At 42.7% G+C, this 21805-nt stretch overlaps 1 protein-coding gene across 1 annotated transcript in view; it reads right to left on the bottom strand.

Moving 5' to 3' along the window:
• Positions 1-5202: 5202 nt before the first annotated feature.
• The window catches only part of dlp (glypican dally-like), a 169243-nt gene continuing 152640 nt past the window's right edge, over positions 5203-21805 (bottom strand). The window contains exons 3-8 of the mRNA XM_037430016.2: positions 17310-17701; positions 15453-15618; positions 14706-14836; positions 12309-12592; positions 10575-10786; positions 5203-5713 (exon numbers count right to left, since the gene is read on the bottom strand). Coding sequence (XP_037285913.2) covers positions 5472-5713; positions 10575-10786; positions 12309-12592; positions 14706-14836; positions 15453-15618; positions 17310-17701 — 1427 coding nt within the window. The 3' untranslated portion in view covers positions 5203-5471. The remainder of the gene's footprint in view (positions 5714-10574; positions 10787-12308; positions 12593-14705; positions 14837-15452; positions 15619-17309; positions 17702-21805) is intronic.

Raw genomic sequence — 21805 nt, 5'->3', positions numbered from 1 at the left:
AAAGCAATACTTTCACAGAGTTTCAAGAAAGCTAAAGTAATAGAGTAAAAGATGTCAAAACATTGACGAAAGAAGGTCCAGTAGAAACGAACAGTGGTTAACAAAACCACTTATTTACTTGTCTGGGAATGTGACAAACCAAAGGAAAATACAGTCGAAATAATATGGTGCTAAACAAAGTAATAAATAGTAATAACTGAAAGGAATAACAGTTGAACCTCATTACAATGAAGTCATGTGAAAAATCCCTTATTTTTTCCTGACATCCGTCATAGGCATATAATGCACGATGTGCAGTATTCATTACATGTTGATCTTAACAAAAAGAATTCATATTTGCTTTGTTACATCCAAGAATTCATCATATTCATGTCCGACATACTGAAGTTAAGCCGCAGTTGCTGATTACATCATTGGGAAGGCTCTGCTATGCAAATAAATGATAATCAAAACGACATCTGTAGTACGCAAATTTTTGTGTAGCTTATGGTACAAAATGCAGACACAAAAAAATGAAAGAAGCATATGTGAATAAATTTACTCACTAGCTCATTAAAAGCTATCTTACTGTGACAGCATGAGTTTTAAAAAAACTTGTACCAACACTGTGCATTTTCAAGTAAAAAGCTCAGAAAATTCAGCAAAAACTGTGACCTCTTGTATGAAATGATGTGGTGGCAAAATGAAGCCAATGCATCCACGAACACTTATTGGCAAAAATGAGTACCATTTGAACCACAGTGTAATAAAAAACACATTACAAGCACAATTAGGTAAATAGAAAGCCAACAGGTATGGCTGGGATGCCTGACATGTCTGTTGAAGAAATGAAACGTGATCAATATGAACCTCACATTGCGAAAATGCAAAAAATTCTGCTTTTAGCATGTCTTGTAACTTCTCTTGAACACCAAAACAGCCACAAATCAGCATTTTTTAAAGCAATGAGACAAATGAAGCAGATATTTGAACCCGATTTCGTTTTACTAGTAAAGCGGATGAAATGTTAATGACACAAGCACGTCTTCCTAAAAGAAGCACTAAGGCAGTACGTTATCACACGACCTGAGTTGGATACATAATTTAGTTGATGATGAACTGAATAATTGAATAAGCTTCTGCTCTTCTGCACGAAAACCAACAGCTTGATTCGGTTCCCCCTGATCAGTTGCAGTCAAGCTAATTTTTTTTTTTTTTTGCTTGCCCAAACTTTCATGAGCTCATTAAAAAGCACCAGAAGCATATAGATAGAATCAGCGAGTGATGGTCGAGCAGTGGCTGAGTGGATAGTTAAGCTAAAACTCGACAGTGAAAGAGGTGCCCTTTCAAATGGTGCTCCCATTCAGTGCTGTTTGACATAACCAAGCGCTTCACACACAAGACCTACGACCTTCACTTGACAGCTGAGATGAGAAAAAATGAATATACCTTAAACGGGCCCAGCAACACTTTTCCAAGTAATAATCGAATGACTTCATTTAGAGAATTCATTGCTGTGCAAATTGTATGCCGCAGAAATTTTTAAACTTCGTCAAGGAAAAGTGGAGTAAAAGGAGTTCGTCAAAGGCTCCCAAATGCTTTCTCTGTCCTTTCGTACCAACCAGTACATTAAAAGCTATGCAGGGAAGGTGACGACAAGGGGCAAGAAAATGCATCCCTTCGTCAGCGAGCATCGTGATCTTGAGCATTTTCTATTCTTTTTTTCTTTGAAAACGCAGCTTACTTTCACTGTGAATGAGAGTTTGCAAAGGGGATTGTGGTGGCGTCCCGCGGTGGCTACGGTAACTTTGCAGTTCACAGTGTTGAATTCGGCAAATGGTCACAGACCTTAGGTTTGTGGCATGATTTGCTGAGCGCAATGGGAAGCCTTTCCTGCTGAGTTTGAGACTTGTAAATCTGAGGCTACATGTCATGCTACAACGTTTGGCTTGCTTGTTCTTAAGAGCCTCAACTACCAATCGGCAGTGTTTTCTGACCATGCTGAAGAAGTGTTGCAGGGCCCCTTTAAAATTTTAGTACTATGCTTTTTGTTCATAATGGTCACTTACAGTGACAAACTTGCAACAAAGGAAGCCAAAATGTTTTTTTTGTGTCTTGCTACGGTGTACTACAGCACATGGTGATTCAGTGTACAAATCGCAAAAGCAAATGAAAACCAGTAACAGTGAGTTCGAAAGGTTCTTGAAACCTCCATATGTTCCTAGTCCAGCATGATTGTTTCAAGCTATTCTAGTAGTTTTATTTTTGTTGCACTGAAATAGTTTTTGTTTGCTGCATGAAGCAGTGGCTTTGTTTTTTGATTTAGCCAGCTCAGCTACCTGTGGCAGGACATGCAAATGAAACAATAAGCTAACTATCGATGAATAGTTGTCTTATCGCTTCTTTTATCCAGTTGTCCAATCGTCCAGGTTGTTTCACTGCTATGAGCATAGATTAGAGTGTAGAAAAGAAAAAAAAAACTGAGACAAGATTGCCATAATGTAAATAAATGGAGTGTTTCATATAGAGCACCTAAATCTGTGCCACCTTGCACTGACTGTACACACCCTTGTGACTGAATAAAGTGTGTATTTCATTTTTTTTTTCTACCGATCAAGCCAGTACATTCTAAATGTTTGAAAGCAGTAGGTCCTTACATATACTATGACAACTATGAGCTTTCTTAACAGTTCAGTCACAATAACAAAATCGATGGTGACGTACTTATAACTTGATATCTGTACGAAAGGTGTTCGCAAAACCCCCCTTCATCACTCCGTTCCACTCATTTATTGTACCACATATAATATGCATGGTGCGCAGCCCTTGCAGGGTTGTCTTATTACTGCCAGGCACAACTACTCTTTTAAATAAAAAATCTTTATAGAAATAATGAAATTAGTGTGCATTGAATGCTATATCCTTGTCTTTGAATTGCATGGACAGCTTACTGGGCAATGTTTCCCCTCGTTTCCACTGACCTTACTACTGTGATGTAGTATAGATGACAACATCCCAATTAGATAGGGGACGCTGATGAGTGAACATCATTAATAGTCAGGAAACCATGTTAAGGAAGTGTTGTATTATGGTGATGCTGCACAGCAATCGCTTCACAAACTGAGCTACCTAAAGGACTTCACGAGAACTTGTGCTGAACCACATATAGCAATGGCTAACTTTTGTGAACAAAAATTAAAGTAATGCAAAAAGTATTACACCTTAGATGCTAACAGGCAACGCATGAGATTAGTCGGGTTTATCTCTCCATATAAATACTTGAAAACCATATAAATACTTGAACACAGTTGGTGCAAGCTAAGCCACCAACTAGCCCAAATGCAAGTTCTTCTAGACTGAAAGCAACCTTCCTGTAATGAGACTCGCAATTATTGTAAGCGACTGAAAATAAGCAAGAAACTGTTGCCCTGCACATTTAACAGGGTGAATTTTTCCTGCAGAAAGGCCAGCTTTCGAAGTTTATCGTCTGTAATTTATTCTAAAATTTCCATGTGCAATGAGGCCACAAAAGAGCTGAGTTCATAAAAATATGCAAGCTATTTACACAATTTTGTCTTGAAGGATGACAGGCTACCCTTAGCCATAAATGAAAGTAATGATTTCAACATATATGTGAAAAAAAAAAGCTGCTGGATAGCAGCACAATGAAGAAGTATGTTATAATTTAGCCACTTAAAGGTTAACCTGTGCTTGCGATATGCTAGAAATGCCAACATCAAAAATCAACCCACCTCTACCTTTAGAATTTACAAATAATAAAAGTGCAGCTTTGAAAAATGCAAGACGTAACCTCCTTTCGTTTTGAGCTAGAGAGAAACACTGAATGCAGTTAAATTGAATGAACACAAGGTTGGTCTAATTTAGATAAACATTAACCGCTCTCGGTAGTTGAAGTCCCGCATTTAAATGGGTTGTGAACCATTTTTCGAGTTTGGTGAGGAAACAAATCCTTCAGAAAGCTGTCACTGCAACGAACAGCTCAACCAAATAGCGCAGTTGTGCATACAAGGAGAGTTCAGAGGCGGAGCGCAAATTTGCCATTTTCTCAAGCATGCTGGCTTCATACAAAGGTCTGTTCTGACTCTCATCGGTGGGTGGGACACCTGAAGTTTGACATCGAACAACGCATATCATGCAGTTGAACAAAAGCTAACATAACTCAAGAGTGTTGTTTTTATCAGTGATGCTTTTTGCCACAGAGTGCCACAAAACGCCTGAGCTTGGCTTCATGTAATATGCTAACATTACACAGTGACCACAATCATGTGCGGAATTGCAGCGGAAAAGAGTGGTTGCGTTTCATTTCGTGCGCTTAAGGTCACAATGTGCACTGAGGTAACCTCTTTCCCACTGTGTAGCTTCCTGAATAGCTTACAGTGTGCTCGTCAAGTCAAGAAAAAAGAGCAAGTGGTTAAAGCGTGTGATAAATATTGCCCATTCTCGATGGGTTCGAGAAATTCTTGCGGGAAACGATTCGTTAGACAACGAACTCTCAATACTCTCATTCGATGATTACATTAAAAAAATGGTTCAAAGCCCCTTGAAAAGTGAAAGTTTAGCGTGTGACAAGCACAACAGTTTAAAAATCGCTCAAGCAGAATGACATGGCGTGCCGAGGGCTCCCTGCCAAAACCAAAAGTTGCAGAAAGCCACAGCAATGACACCAAATGTGTTTCAGGTAAATGAACCTGTAAAGATGGTGCTAATCTATGTAGACAAAACACAAGCTGTACGAATATGGCTCTAAATTTTCATTCTCAATGTGCTTCAATTAGAAACAAAAAGAAAATTAAAAAAAATCACACAGTGTGCTACTTATTCGGCTACTGGTAAAGAAGCACACCAATGTCATGATCAAGACCTACAACTTTTGTCAGTCTCCAGTCTATCCAGGTGAAAACTAGCCGCACATACAGACTATAGGGAGGTCATTCAACCTGGAAGAGTTCACAGCCTGTGAAAGGCATCACTGCTTCTTCTTCCCACACACAAGTGTATTCCTGAAGTTGCTCCACATCCGAAGGGAATATCAAAGAAGAAGAAGAGGAGCGGGTCGCATTCACGCAAAACCATCTCTCTTTAGACACGTGTCAGTTCCATTGCCACGTAAGTCTCAAACACGTGTCTTTGACAAGTGTCCACACCTAAACTTTGACCCCTGGGTCATACCAGGGCGAGAGAGTACGTCACACCACGTGCCGCTGATTTCACGGGCGCGCACGACTTGCACGCACGCCAAGCCACGTTGAAAACGATTCACGTTTTACAGACAAGTGACAAGTTCAGAAGATGTCTCAACCACGCTGCATCACAGGCACGACAACTCGAATCGCGATAATCCCTTTGCACCACTGTTGCACAAGGCTCTCCTTTTTTTTTCTTCTCTGTTTATATTTACCACTCAGGCACTAGCAGCAGGCAGGCAGTGCAGCCGCCAAGTAAAAGAAGATGTGTACGATCAGGAACGAACGTCAGACGCTGCTGCTCAGGCACTTCTTGAGCAATAGGGCGATGACCAGGAGCCATAGAGGCACACCACACAGCACGCGGTGTGCCGAGCTGGTGTGCGGCGTCACTGGGTGCTTGGGCACAGTGCCGGACGTTGGCAGCGATCCAGTGAAGAAAATGTCGGGGGTCGTCGAGGTCGGTGCCGGTTCATACTCATCGTCACCGCTTCCACTCCCACTTCCACTGCCCATGTCATCAAGGTCGGCTGAAAAGAATAAAGAAGCAAGTTGGCTCAAGCATGGAAAACTGGCTGTGTCGCCGTAGACATTTTGAAAGCATTACCAGCAGGACTATTTTTGAAGTTGATTGGAGAAAATTTTTACTAGTACTACAGATTCTCTTCAGTAGTGTCTTTACTACACTGCAATATATCGCTTCTTTTGTTATCTCACGGTAGCAAACAGGCTTTGTTATTAACCCAAGGTAAAAAAATAGTTATACCTAAGTGAAACACAAGTGTACATAATTTCACAGGCAAGCTAGTGTATAATTGCAGTCATTTTGTAAAATGAGAAGAGGATGCTGTAGAAAATAATGATGAGGCAAGATCTGTTCATACAGGGAAATATTTGTGATGCTGCCATTACTCATCACACAATTATCATTGTAATATTGAAGGTTCCATGGTGTCAGCTCTTGGATTCCTGAAAAGTATATCAAGAATGTTTTCCTGACCAAGCTATCATCTAGTATGATCTTCATTTTTTGTTACAGGCAAAGTTTATAGAACTGTTTCAAAACTCTTAACAATTATTTGTGAGAAACTAAATATTCCTGGGAATGCATACATCTTTGAACCTGCCGCTGATGCTGTGCTGCCAAGCTGGAAGGCGTGGCAATAATGGTGTGTGCTCTTGTGTGATGCAAGAGTCAAAAAAAGAACAAAGTGTGTTGTGAAATGGAGTGATGTAAGGGACGACATAACCCCTTCACACATCAACTTTGAAGGTGTGTCACGTGCTGCATGTTTTTCCAAATGGCTTGAAATGCAGCGGGCACATTCGTGCAGCCTTCCCGAGTGGACAACCGGCAATCATTTCAATTCTCTGGGATGGGTATATGTACAGATGATCACTTTGCTGGAGAAACTACACCATGTTTGGTGATAATTCAATGCACCCCATTCTAGGACTGACACTAATTGATTGATTGATTTGTGGGGTTTAACGTCCCAAAACCACCATATGATTATGAGAGACGCCGTAGTGGAGGGCTCCGGAAATTTTGACCACCTGGGGTTCTTTAACGTGCACCCAAATCTGAGCACACGGACCTCGACATTTCCGCCTCCATCGGAAATGCAGCCGCCGCAGCCGGGATTTGAACCCGCGACCTGCGGGTCAGCAGCCGAGTACCTTAGCCACTAGACCACCGCGGCGTGGCAGGACTGACACTAAGAGTACTTTTTTTCTCTGCTCGAAATAAATACAGCTGGAAACCAAACTCCGCACATAATTTGGACCTGATACTTCATTATTTTTATGCAAGAATTCAAGCTGACTGGGAATGTAACACTGAATGCCTTCAAAGCACGCCACACAAATTTGACGCATTTGCAGAAAGTGGATCATAATTCGCACCTGAAGGGGATAATATGTGGCAAAGTGCAAGTGTAATGTGGCTATATAGAGGTTGTATAACAATCTCTATAAGATGCATAATTACAGTTGATAAAGAAATGACAATGATACTGCACAACTAATTCGAACTAATCAATAATTTATATCATGATAGTTATGAATAACATTCCCTGTACTACCCTTGATAATAATCTCAAACTTCATAATAACAAAGTTGCAACTTAGAAGAAAAAAAGTTCATTATATCCAAAAATTATATCCAAAGGTTGTTCCTAACACTATATATTGTAAGACTATTCTTCATTTACTTTGCTATAACCAGTATTTCGTTATATCCATGTTTGTTATATCGAGGTCTGAGTGTATAGTCTTTCAGTTCTCCTTAATATTGGGTCTAGCAAAGAAAAAAGAACCCTTAGAATTCCCCTTCTTTCCTTCACTCATGAAACTGCACGGCATGTGATAAAGCAACTGTATTTATAGAAAAGACAATGATGCAAGGACCTTAGCATGCAGCTCCAAGGTTCTTAAACTTTACAGCAAATTATTATACAATGAGAGCATACTAAAGTAGCTATTCTAGAACTGCCTAATACACACACTCCTTGATGCCAGTTTAAAAAAAAAAAAATTGGAACAAAACAAAAATGCAGGACTAGCAACACTTTTGTTCTAATCTTGTCTACAGTTGTTTTGTGCTACTCTATTGTCTTTTTCGACACATGAAATAACTGAATTAACAAAAATCTTGTTAGCCATCTTTGTCAAGCAGAAGCTGTGCTTAGCACACTTTATTCATGAATATAGTCGCCGACCGCTTATTCAGACACTGAAAATTCTGATGTACTCATATACTCTGTCATATTTGTGACGAAGAAAATGTCAGAAAGAAAATCTTCTACTCATCCTATTGATGTAAAGTGCAACAACGAGTGATAGTTTGGATGCCCTACAGCACACAGTTTCATTTTTTGGACTCCAGCAGCCTTACCAGGTGCGATGTTGAACTCCTTGACAAGCTGACTGAGCAGTGTTTTACATTTTGCTGAGTTGCCAGCACTGCATAGGTGCAGTGGCTATGGCTGGGTAGCTGGTGTCCAAGTTCAAGGAGCCCCGATGACGACCTTCAAACAGCGATTGCCGATTTCGAAGACTATGTTTTTGTTGGCTGCACATAACGGTGGCTTTGTTCTGGATTTAGCCAGCTCAGCTACCAAACCATTGACTGGCAACTACAACCAAGCTGATCCCCCTGAGCTAGGAAGCCAATGCTCAGCATTTGCGTTGTCAGCTCTCTTGTGGTGAACTAAGTGCTCCACGACGCAGCAGCTGGCGCTGCTAGCGTGTTGCAGACCCACGTTCTTTCCCATCCCTCTGCACCACCAAGAAAGGCCCAAAGAGGAAGAGAAGGGAGTAACCGGTCCTCGAGTATACCGAGTTGAATAAACAATAAAGTTAGTTGGTATCGAGACTCTCAGTAACACGCTTCGTCTCTGTGTGTCCCTCGCGCATACCAACAATTGGTGACCCGTAGTGCAGAACATGGAACAACACGACACCTTCGGCAGCCTGACAATGGTTGTATTAGACATGAAGCTTCCTCCCTTTTAGAACAGCGACCCGAAACTTTGGATTCGTCCAGGCGGAAGCTCAGTTTGCCGCACGAGGTATTCCCGCCGGCACCACCAAATATCACCACGTGGTCCAACATTCCACCTGCCACAACGAGTGAGGTGCGCGACATTCTGCTTGTCCCACCAGCAGAAGATGCGTATCGAGTGCTCAAAGAGGTCCTGATTTTCTGTCTCACCCCTTCGGAGCCGGAGCGCCTACAGCAGCTGCTACGTGAGGCTAAACTAAGCAACCGCCGCCCAAGCCAACTATTGCGCCAAATGCAGCAACTAGAGGGAAGCACAACAATCCTCAACAATCGCCTGGTGCAGGAGTTTTCATTCCAAAGATAGCCCGCGATATCGCATATAGGCGTCACGGCCTACGGAGAGATGGACGTCCTAAAGATCGCTGAACACACTAGCAGACCGACTCATGGCCGTCAACCCGCCAACAGTTACCACAGCGCTTGCCGAAGCCTCACCGTCTTCCACCCTGCTACAGATTCAGGCAGAGATTTCTCGCCTCATTAACACTGTCGCGGCACTACAATCGGCACTGAGAGAAAAAGGAGAGAGGAACTTGTCCCAGAGTCAATTGAGTTGAACGAACAATTAGGTTAGTTGGTATGGAGACTCCCACGTACTAACTCTGATCATCATCAATCAACTCTTTTGAACTAGGCTTAATGTACTGCTATGCTTGAATCCTGCTCCTCTAGTGTGTGCTGCTGGGTACACTAGGCCTGATCTGCTGCTACACGATCATGAACAGTCATGACATGATATGAAATGGCTGCGACGTCAATCCTGCCATTGAGATCAACAAAAAAAATGTAATAACTGTCAGACTCGCGACGACAAAGAAAGCGGCTGCCGTATTCAGACGATTGTAAGTTTACCCCCCTAAAATTGCTCGGCGGGGGGGGGGGGACTCTACTTTTGATTTTTTTTGTAAGTCGACACCCCAAATTCAGATATTGAATTTAGATAAAATGAGTCGACCTACATTAATGCAAGTATAGTGTCATCTGTCACATGTGAAGTTGCAAAACTCATTAAGTGCTGTCTGGCTCTGTGTCAAGTAGGTGAACTATAATATTGCCCATCAGATTCTTAAGACACAGGAAGTGAACAGAGGATTGAACGCGGTTATACTGGCTACACCATAGTGACGGACCCAAATCCCAGGGCATGCCCTAAAAACGGTTTTGTCAGTGAGTAGTGATCAGCTATGAGTAGTTGACTGGGCAACGAGATGAGAGCTCTCAAACATGTGGCTTGCGTACGTTTTACTAGTGGCCTAAGCCTGCATATGACTGTCTTCATTCTATATTTTTGCAAAAATTATTAAACAGTTTTTTGTGAGCTACACTTACATGACCAGTCTCAAGCATTCTCTTTGTGAGGCATTTCATGTGGTAACTGTCAGTTGAAATATAACTCTGGGACAAAACACATTTCGAGGTCGGCATCCAGGTTTTAACCAATGTAGAGATCAGTAACAATATGCTTTTCCAATCCTGATGTCAAATTTCCTTCAGAAATGGCCCGTGTATCGGATATCAGAAGGGCCTTTATTCAAACGGCAAAGTCAGTGGACATTTTGTTCACACTTTGCACCAACACACCTGCTCCAATCTTCTTCTTCACTGTCTGAGCCATTGTGGGACTATATTTTTTGACTGCTACCTGCTAGATGAGGCAACTTTGAGACACCTTATCTAGATAACCATAGCGAAAGGTAACAGTACTATGTCATTGCAAAATCCAAGCATGGGGTGTGCTCATTAGTGTTAACGTAGACAACAAAGCATTGTTTCACTTGTGAATTGTGAGGTGGGAAGGCTCAATCCAGTTACACGCAGACACTAACCGGTGTCTTGCCACTGGACATCGTGCCCTCCGTAAGCCAGGTTCAACTTGTTGGTGATGATTTTGAGAGTGAGTATCAGCTGGTTGATGACCACATTGCTGCTCGTGTACTCGGTGCTGCCACCCCTGTGGCCGTTGTGCGTCTGCGGATGAAACTGCTGGTGTGGGCCTCTGGTCTTGCCTCCCACAATTGTGCGGTTTCCCCCTTCGGACCTGGACAAAGGATCAGAATGTATAAGTTATAGCACCCGACATGTACTAAACGCACAAATGCATGTGATTGTAGAACTCCAGATTCCAAAATCAACTCCACATTTCAGGACTTGCAACTCCCATCAAATATTATTGGGCTTTCATATCTATGTAACTATTGGAAAGTCGCTTCAGAAACAAAAGGCAAGTGTGACATCACCATGTTTACAAACTATTAGCAGTCTTGTTTACTTTAGCACTAGCACAGCAGAACTGCTCCATCAAGGTTGTGAGTTTGATGCCAAATTTTTTTCTCCTCATTTGCATCTTCTTTTCGTCTACGACTTTTACACTCCAAATGAAAGCTATAGTAGACTCGCAATAATTCAAACTCTCATAATTCAAACTTTCAATTTTTTTAAACAAAATTCAATTTTTTGGTTGGCCCTCTATTTTTTCAATATATTTAAAAGCCTCTTAATTCAAACTCCATCATTCAGTTAATTCATACTTCTTACAGCTCCATACCAAAATATATCTGCTGATTTGCCACTACTGTTTAAAATTTCCGTGCCTATATAATCCTAACAGTCTAAAATAAGCACCTCAGGCCTTCAAGAAAAAAAGGTTTCGCTAGTAAAGAAATTTTCGAAACAAAGCACACACATGGTACACCTTGATGCTTTTCAACAGGTATAGAGAGCTTTGTGCTGAAGGCACATACCAATAGCATAGAAGCAGTTGGCAATTCAGGATTTCTTTAAAAGTCTGATCAGTAGGAAATAGCCAATAAACTTGTCAACCTTACACCTCTGCTTTCTTTTCATTGCGTGCAGCTCAGATCTAAAAATACTTAAAAAATTTTTAAATGTGATAAAATCAATGCCTAATCATAATGTGTGGTGTCACCTCAGCCAGAGTCATCTATCTGAAAACTTCTGATAATTCAAACTTCTAGACAATTCAAACAAAATTCAGAGGTCCCTTCAAGTTTGAATTATAGAGTTGAGTTACAAATAAATTTCCCCTATCTTTCCTTGGATTCATTATCTATTCACTTCAAACGCTGTCAAATGAAAACCGGCATGAAGTAGAATAATAAAAAAAATTTTAGAAATTGAATGCAATTAATGTTTCAGCTGGGGAAGCTTTGCTCAAGAGACAAAAGTCTTTTGAACATGCAATCCAAGATTGTGAGCACAAGCCAATGGATGCCATATATCACTTAAGTCAAGAAACAAATGCAGGTCACAAGGGAAAAGTGCACTAATTATTATTTATTTAAAAAAAAACATGGGGTATAAAAGTTGTATTGCCTTTTTTCATTAATTTCCTTATTCCTCATTTATTATTCAGTCATCCCATGCAGCTTGTTTATTATCCTTTTTTTTTCTCCATGCCTGCCCATTCATGCTGTTTTCGTGGAAGCAGCACTCAAACTTGCACAAAGTGCAGAGAACTTTTAGTTTCGACAAACTGTCTATTGATGCAGTGGTGTAGTATTATACCAAGCTGACTGAAAAAAAATCCTGCCAGCGCTCACTTTGCTCGATTCAGTCCGTCCCAACACTCTTCCTCAGGAGGTGGCGATTGTGCCGATGGCTGGCGGCACATGCGGTCGGGCAGCTGGGACCACATGGAGCGGGTGGCGCGAATCTGCTTCTTGATGCCCTGTACCAGCCGGTCCATGCTGGTCCCCGCTGCAGTGGTCGGCCTCATAGAGGGCTGCTGGCCCCCACCCGCGCCTCCAAACTTGAGCGTCTCAAAGTGCAGCTCCTGGCCACTCGCACGGCGAGCCAGGCGGAGCGTCCCACATTTGTCGTACAGCTGTGCACCAGCGAAACAGAAAATAAAAGAAATGAGTATGAGTTCTTGAAATTCAACATAAGCACAGAAAAGACCTTTGCATGTAACATTGCGACTAAATATTGAAAGGGCTGGAGATACAATGTCAATACGGAACATAAGAAACGCTATAAATTTACTCTTATCTGAATATCACACTTTTGACTGTAAGCTGTCAGTGTCTTGTTTATAAGGCAAAACTCAAATGCGAGATCGACAAAAACTTGGAGGTTCTTTATTCAGGTAACTTGGAATGCTTACACAAATGCTGAATTTTTTTGGCATGCCGTTTATTAGGCATGCTATTAATTGGCAAAGCATTGTGCAAATCCCTGCAGTAGGAGATGCAGAGATGATGTTGAGCTGATGGGGTGGAGACTTATTTGCGCACCAGTAGTGAAACGGAAATGTGCCAAGCATCTCAATGCACTAGCCCACATAGAGCAAATTGTAGTGGCATTCCGTTCACCCTCTTGATACAATCGTTCATGTCGTTATGGATACAGTAATTGAACTTCTTTGCTAGATGACGTGTTTTAAATCTGCAAAACACTTTTTTTTTGTAAAACATTTCTTATTAGTTCTATACAATCATTAAAGAAGACATGCTTTCATTTCCATTTTGTTTATTACGTTTGAGAGCCCCGCTATCGAAGACTGTCAAATTGAACACTCAATTACCATGCTCTCCTCTCGTAATGGAGTATCTTACTCATGCGTAGACATTAGTAAACTAATTGCATGCGACGGGTGAACAAGGCATTGAGAAATGGCGGGTGTGCAACAAAATGGTAAAGGCATGTGCCAGAGAACAGCTTGCAAGCGCCGATTTGTTCCTATCGCGTAGAATTTACAGCTTTTACTTCAGTTACACCCCGTACAAAAGCCTGTTCAGTGTCATAAGATGCATTCAAAAGAGATCAGCGAATCTTGACAAATGCAACCATCCTTTTTTATTATTATATATTATTAACAGGAGTTACTTGAACACAGCACTTAGGCCAGCAACTGAAACCAGAACACTGCTCTTGCACCGGCAGAGCCAATACAGAAGACCTTGAAAGTGCCTTCACTTGACTTTGTCACTTTTGGGCCTAAGTACACTGCATCTCGGAAGAAAACTATTAATCTTCCAAGCACTAGCCAAACGTGCGCATTTATACTGCGATGGCCTAATGTGGAGCCAATGTGTGCATTTGCCTGTGGAAAAGTGTGACACACCCCGAAACGTCACAGTTCACACGAAAAATCTTTCATCATGACTTCTGAAGTTCATAAGACATGATTTTTCTAAGAAAAGAAATAAAAAAATGAAAATTACACACAGAATCTCCTGCAGAAGTAGGGCATCTATAAATAGAGTGTAAGCGTTGAACTTCACAGTAGGAAGCTCTGAAGTTGCGGCCTCCCCTGAAACATTCATGTGCAACATCGACATGTCGTCTTTCGTCTTTAGAGTTCATCAGCATCTGAAATGGCCCTCCGAATGCTAAATCGCAGTCACTCGAATGAGTGTCTGGCATTAAATTTTCACAAAATTACTATATTCCTGACCTCTAGAAGACTTCAGGTCGATTTTGCGTGTTTTCCTATCCTGCTCATCGTGAACTATTTCAAGGAAGCCTTCATAAAAAGCATTCCCCTCTAACTCATGTGTTTTCACTTTCTGTAGATTGTGTGCTGATTATAAAGGGGTATTCATCTCTGCAAGCATGAGGGTAAGACACTCAACTTCTGAGCATGTGGTCTCAAGTTCACAACCCAGTAGTGCGAGGAAAATTGATATTGTGCCATACATTTACTTTATGAAAGTTGTTCGCTCTTATATGATGGAGGGACACACGGGCAGACACACAATTTCTACATTTAGTTCGCAAACACATGCTTATGCAATTCGCATAGGACAGGGTCTTAGCAAGCCGAGAGCAATGTGTCAGTCACCAGAAGATGACACAGCCTCCTTACGCAAAGTTACCGAGACTTAGGTCACAAAGTAACCTTAATAATGAAGACGAGTTGCAATTTTATGGTAATGCAACAGCTATAGCAATTAGGTAATAAGAATAGCGCCTCAACTGTAACACAGTTTGCTCACCGTTTGCAGAATGGTTGCCCTGTTCTCTTGGAAATCCATAATGGCTTCAGATATCTTCACTCCTATTGGATTTACAACTGACTCAATGTTGAAGGAACTCTCAAGACGGTTTGCCAGGTTCATGAGGGCATCTGCATTAAAGAAAAGAAGAAGAAAAAAAAAACATAGATACATATCACAATGCACTGGTGCCATTCAACACTTACAACCGTGTGATTTGATCACTAATGACACATTTAAGAATCGTGTTAATATGTCCTGACAATCTCCCCATTGTAACAAAAACTTCTTGTTGACTGCAAACACCTTCTTACTTAATTTTGTGTTATAATACAACAGTGGCCATGCCATCCAGCCTCATTAGGCCACATAGAAACAACATGTTCAGTTGTGTGGGTAAACATACGTCTTTTACACCACAAGTGGGTTGTTTAAATTCTAACAATTTGGAGAGGAGATTTACTGATTGCCTGAATGAAGTACAACCATTTTGTACCAAGACGTCTTGATGTGAATAAAGTTTTCAACAATGTCAGAGAAAACAAAAAATGAACCATCTGCCTAAGAAAAAGACAGACAATGAAACAATTACAATTAACATGATTCATTGTCCACATGCACATAGATTCTATTTAAAGGCAGTAGCTACTGCTTTCACAACCTGTCACTCACTGTGTAAAGTAATGCAAGCAGACAGATGTCTGCAATGAATGAGGTCACATGCCTAGTACAGGTCCATGTACTGACCAATAAATAAACCCCACTCGCTGTCCAGTTCCATATGGTGGGCCAAGCATCCACGCATTACACTGTGGCAGTACGAGGAGCAGGGCTTCAGGTTCGGTAGGCCATGGCAGTGCGGGCAGTAGCTCATCTTCATCAGTGCATGGCTGCAGTTGGCAGAAGGTCCAACCTGCAATGGAGAAGGTTGCTTGATTCACAGTACCGCATAACATGCTAACCATGCTCATATTGAAGACACTAGCTGAAACACACTTGTTCGACGGCTTTCCACAGTGAACAGGTTACCACTGAGGAAGTGTGGACAATCTGCCCTCGGAAATAAAAAGGCTGTCATCCATTACGCTTTCACAGTAATTCAGTGGCATCCCTCAGCGTCTCACAACTCGGTACCACTGTTCAGCATACCCCCCCATTCCTCGTCTCTTCGCTTTCTCTCTTTCTTTTTTTTCTTTTTTTTTTTTTGTTAACAGAAAAGTGTTTTATGTTGGGGTCCGACAAGACTTCAGTGATGCATTTCCATCACGATATGATGTCAAAATAATAACCACAATCAGAAAGCAAATAAAGAAAGTTCTGTCGACAGAAGTCGAACCCATGACCTTTCGGCTCGGGACAACAGAGGCCGGGCATGCTACCTGCTGCGTCAAAGCCACATTCTCTGGCCAGCTTTACAAATACGTCTTTTATATCTAACACTGTCCTTTCACAGTGCTCTTGGTAAAGTGTAGTAATGTATGATTACCGTGACATCTACAAGTAGTTCTTCCAATGCCTCATTCCTATGCCTCCGCCCTAATCAGTGTGCTTCCAACTGGAGAGGCGCGATTTTGCCTATGCATTAACACAGCGGCAGGTGGTGACATTAGCCGGAGAGTCTGCCTTGCTCATAGCATTCATCCATACCAAAAGTAGCTCTGCATCGCCTGGCTACAACTCAACGTTCTCCACTTACACTCATCCCACGAAAAATCACGACCGCCCAACAGTGTAGACATGATGCACGATGCGTTTCTGTCTAGTCGGGCAGTGGCGTTCAATATTAGAATAGTATGCCTTGAGTAGCCCACGTTTGGTGTCTATTCAGTGATGACTCTCCTGGCTGTCGCACCGCTTTCTCTGATTACATTCTCACCATTATCTACTACAGATACCACAAGCATCTATGAACTCGAGGGTTTGTTTAATAATTTATCATGAACCTTAAGTGTCGGAATAGCCATGTATAACTAAGTGTCAATGTGGGTACATTCACGTTGAACAGCTCTGTAGCTGTAAAACATCAAAAGACATTGTGTAAGCTTTTTATATCAATGTGCCGCAAAAATTCTGCCAGTACCTCTGTAAGAATAAGTTTCACTTTTGTGTCATACTGATTCTTATAATGAAGGTATCAACCATAATTTTTTTTGTCATTCCCTTCAAATCTCAATGTTCTTTTTGTATAAATTTGTAACATGCATATTGTGTAGTGCATTCTGTATAGATGAGCATCCCATATGCCATTTTGTACTGAGCATGGATGCAGCCAGAACTTTATTTTAAGGGTGTCATGTGGCTGTGTGTGTTTCCAATGTGTTCATGCAATAGATACAAAACAGATGAAAAACTATTCATAAGACGGGGCAGGATGTTAAACATTACCCCCCCTCACTCCTTCTGTGGGGACTAATAATGATGCTGCGCATCCCTAGTACACTGGAACTTCAGTAGGGGAGTGCTAGGTAGATGCTTGGTTTGACACCACCTGCACAACCATCACCCTATGCTCCTGACCTTGTACCTTGTGGGCATGTGCAGATGTAGAGCTATTCTAGAGTGTGCATATGGGGGAAATGTTGTATGAGTTAATTAAAAGCATACCTCCATGACGCTTTGTATGACGTCTCTGCCAATGGCCAGCGCCTGTACGAAGGTGCGGGTTGCGACGAATGAGCGCTTCACCTCGAGCGTCAGCTTCTGGGGCACATCACCGAAGGGGCGCAGCTCGTCGCGGTAATCGCTGACGCACTGCAGGTAGCGTTCGCTCAGTGCATACTGGGTGTTCATCACCTGGAACATCTTGCGGTACAGCTCGAGGAAGAAGCCATCCAACGCGTCCACCAGGTCAACGCCGCCAGTGCGATAGTATTTTTCCAGCTGGTCAAACATGTCAGTGAAAATGTACGAGTTGGTGTCGTACTGCATGCCATACGTGCGCAAGAACATGCCGTGGAAGTCCTTCTTGGATGTCTTCAGCAATTCCTTGAAGAACTCTGCAGTTTGCAGAAAACAAGGAAGCGCATTTCAATGTACTGTCGATGTCAATCTGTTGCGTACGATCAAGTTATCAGCTCTATAGACTTACTTTCTATAATACATGAGGGCGCCGAGGTATTGGGTTGTTAAGCTTATGTTTATTGATTTTGTATATTGTGACATGAATTAGTAAGGCAATGAAACATCGTATGCACCAACCTAACTGTGCTCATACATACGCGTCCATCATAACACTGTTTGTAATGTTCTTAAATATTCAAAACACGAAGGTTAACATCTAATTATAGAGATACTCAGACCTATCCAGAAAATACCTATATAAACAAGAAATGTTAGTATTAAACTATTGCTATGACACTCAGAAGTGTAACTTTCCCCTTTCACCACTGTGGAAAAGTCAGAAAAGAGGGACTGGTTGCTGAATTCACAGGGGATTGAGGAACAAAGTAATCCCATCAATCTCACAACGAGAACTGAGAAGTTTCTTTATGCATGGTTCAATGCAGTAGAATGGTATGTCTAGTACAAAATTCAGTCACTAATTGTGGCTGCTAAGGTACACTTTTTGCCAGCTCTGCCTTGGGCTGCTTCAGAGAGGAAGTCAATGGAAGTACCCCCTTTCTCACACACTGACATACGTGATGAGCCTAATCGTTCTCACTGTTTTTTTTTATACAAAACAGGCAGTACAATTCAGGAGTATATCCACATTAAGTACAAATTATGATGCACTGTCCACAAATGTGTCAAAATTCACATAAAATAACTCCAAGGCACTCAACTCAAGGCATTTCAAGATAAAAAACAAAAACAAAATACATTTTGTGTGAGTGTCAGTTCAGTAATTGATTATAGTTAGCATGTAATTCAATTCTTCTTCCTTCTGCAAGTGATGTTGCATTTAGACATTAGAAAAACAATATCATAGGCTCTGAGCGTGGTCACAATTAGTCTTAGGCTGCATTCATTTCAAGAAAACAAAAACAATACTTTTGACATTGGTTCTGGGATACTGCATGCTAAACAATGTAGTGGCTTCACCATTGTGATCGGCTAGTCTTAACTGAAGTCATATTGACAATTCAGGAGGTTCAATTTATCTAATTAACAATGCATTGAGTTATCTTTTGGTTATCACTTAACACAATGAGCACAAACAAGTTATCTACACAATCAAAGCCACCATCACTGAGGAGAACATTTATTGTGGCTGGCTTTATTAATATACATACAACGGTAGCTCTAACATGCAGGAGCGGCACCAGCGGGGGGGTGTGGGGGGGGGTGTGTGGGCTGGATATTCTTTTCCAATTCCTGCCTGCCCCTCCCCCCCCCCCCCCCCGTCCAACCCCCAGTACAAGCATAGTCAAAACAACACAACGCCTATGTTCCCATCCTCCCTGCTCTCCTAAAGGAACTCACTTGTCGTGGAGGCCCCACGTGTACGAAAATCCTGCCGCCACCCCAGCTGACATGGTGACGAATGGTGGTTTAATATCACAAACTAACAAATAGGCAATAATAAATGGTGTACTCAAGATAACTGCATTTCCATTCTGGCTCTGCGAACAGTTCACGAGCACGTTTTATTTTATTTTTCAATGCTGCAACATCAGAAACACGACTAAAGCCATGAATGAAACCAAGCCGTGACTATAGTTGCCCAGCCGCTGCCGACGCAACACATACATGACGACCACACATTACGTTTTTCGAAATATAACTTTGCTAATATTATCAGAACTTGCATGCAACCACTAGTTCTTAGTCACATCAGTCCAGGTGATCTTCGTTGCTGAAATGATTGTGATGACAATTATTAACCCTTACCTTGGCGACAGGGCCTTAAAACAACCAAGACAGCATAGATAGCTCCTGGTTGCACAATAGCTCTACAGTTTCACGCGTGCAGTGACATGTACTACATCAAGGGCTAATTAATAAGTTCGCGCCACACTGAACACACGCCCATCCATATGATATACGCGTCCAGCATCACAAAATTTATCACTGCGCGTGCGGTCCGGATTAATTTAGCCTACACGGCACCTTCCTCGAGGGTGGTCTTTTCTCGGTTCGCTTGCCGTTCGCATCCTTTGCATATTTCGCCTTTGGAGACCGCGTAGCTATGGAGGGCATGGAAAAAAAAAGGGGGGGGGGGGAGGGCAGGTCCCGACGAGTGATCAGTCTGCCGACTTCTTTAATACCTCGCGAGCCCCCCTCGTCACAGCTGCTGCGGCCCCCGCTCCCTGCCTCCTCCGTCGTTCCTTTCTCCCGCGCTGTATACCAAGGCCAACGGTACACTCTACCAACGGCTGCCGGCGAGACAGCTCGAAGCTAGAGCCGCTGGCTCTTTGTTTACCCATCGGCCGGGAGAACACGGCCGTTCGCGCCTTGGGCTGCAGCAAAGCCGGCGGCCCGACGTGAAAGCAAAACAGAGCCCGCGGGCGCGATGAATGAGAGCTCCGGGCACGGAGCTCGGACCCCAGATGGCCAAGGAACGCCGTTGTACGTAACAAGCACAGTACAGTGCACGTTGTACTGCGTGTGTCGTATATGGACACGTACGGGCGATTTTCTTGATATGGGCACATGTTCCATCCCTCTCCGCAATTTTCTCTCACACCGGTCGTCTTCTCTAACGGTGCCACGCACACGAACACAAACATGTACACACAGAGATACGACCGCCAGAATGTGCCCACGCCTGAACCATTCGCACGTTTGATCGCCGAGCCCCCGACTCCCGCACTGATCGCAGCTAGCGTTTCCCTCTCTCATTACTCACTCACACACAAACGTACACACCCTCGGAAACAGTTGCGTGAACGATGCGTCTTGTTTAAGCGTTACATGTACCCGTCGGGCAAGTAATGACCCCTTTGTTTTGGCTTCTTCCCCTCCTAGCATCTACAAAGATTTCCCACCCCACTCCACACCGAGGACCAAATGATGATGATCATGATGTCCCGGAGGAACCAAGCACCGGCATACAGTTTCTTGTGGCTATTCGCGCAGCGCCAGCCAAGGCTTTGTGCCAGCTGAGCTCGCATCATTGCCAAACTCGCCCTTTATTCTCGCACAACTGTGGGCAGCGCAAGGCGTAATCGTGCTCGAGATCATAAAAGAAGAAAAGAATTCACTCAACCCGTAGACCTGCCAGGGCCTCGAAAGACAGAAATGTAATCGAACAGCAGGCACAGACGACATGAGAACGTTCGGAGCAGCGATTTTATGACAATGCCCTTTCTGTATATCGCAATCCTTTTCGCGCATTGATTGCCGGTGTTCAGAACCCGTCCGCGTCTTCAGTGGGTCTAATAGTCAATGCGAATCGGGACAGATTTTTTTTTTTTTTTTTGAAAGGGGACGGGATGTGGAAGCTGACTGCCCTACCTTTCTCACTTGGTAGCTTTCCGGTATAGTACCCTCTCACAGCACAGGAAAACATGACGACATTACTACGTTGCCTTTGTTCCCCATATGTTGTGTGCTTCTAAAGGCACTTATGTCTCACTGAAAAATAGCAACAAAACTGTACGAACGCACTTTTTTGAACAACTATAATTGGGACCAGTCGTCAGTAAACGGTGCACAACGAGGATCCAGTTTGGTACGATAATTGTGTCTTTTCCGAGGCTGTACGGTTACAAACCAGTGGCGTACGGCCAACCGAACACGCATGCGCGCCCCTTTATCGTATACATGTTACACGCACCACGTCACACCTACCTCGAGTGCCGAGATTTTCCACAGTATGCACCGGTATACCGCATGGATGTACCACGGGGATTCCCCGCAAGGATCCCTGCGCCGGTCTGCCGGGATGATTCATTCAGTTCCCAATTACCCGCATCATTCCCTCTTCCCCTCCAGCCTACCGAAAGGCGGCAGGCAATCACAGGCGTACTACAAACAAGGGCTGAATACGCTTACGTGAAAATAAAACTACCCTCTCGATGTGGCTTGCATGTTTGTCTTTAAAGGGTCACTAAAGAGATAAACGATCGATTATGCTCGTATTAGTGAATTACTGTCACACGATACCAGAAAGAGCACGTTCGCTGCGAAAAGACGCTTGTAGAAAACACGAGAAGGAA

Source organism: Rhipicephalus microplus, chromosome 1 (genome assembly GCF_043290135.1).
Source record: "Rhipicephalus microplus isolate Deutch F79 chromosome 1, USDA_Rmic, whole genome shotgun sequence".
NCBI classification, from domain to species: domain Eukaryota; kingdom Metazoa; phylum Arthropoda; class Arachnida; order Ixodida; family Ixodidae; genus Rhipicephalus; species Rhipicephalus microplus.
This window is presented reverse-complemented; position numbering and strand designations above follow the sequence as displayed.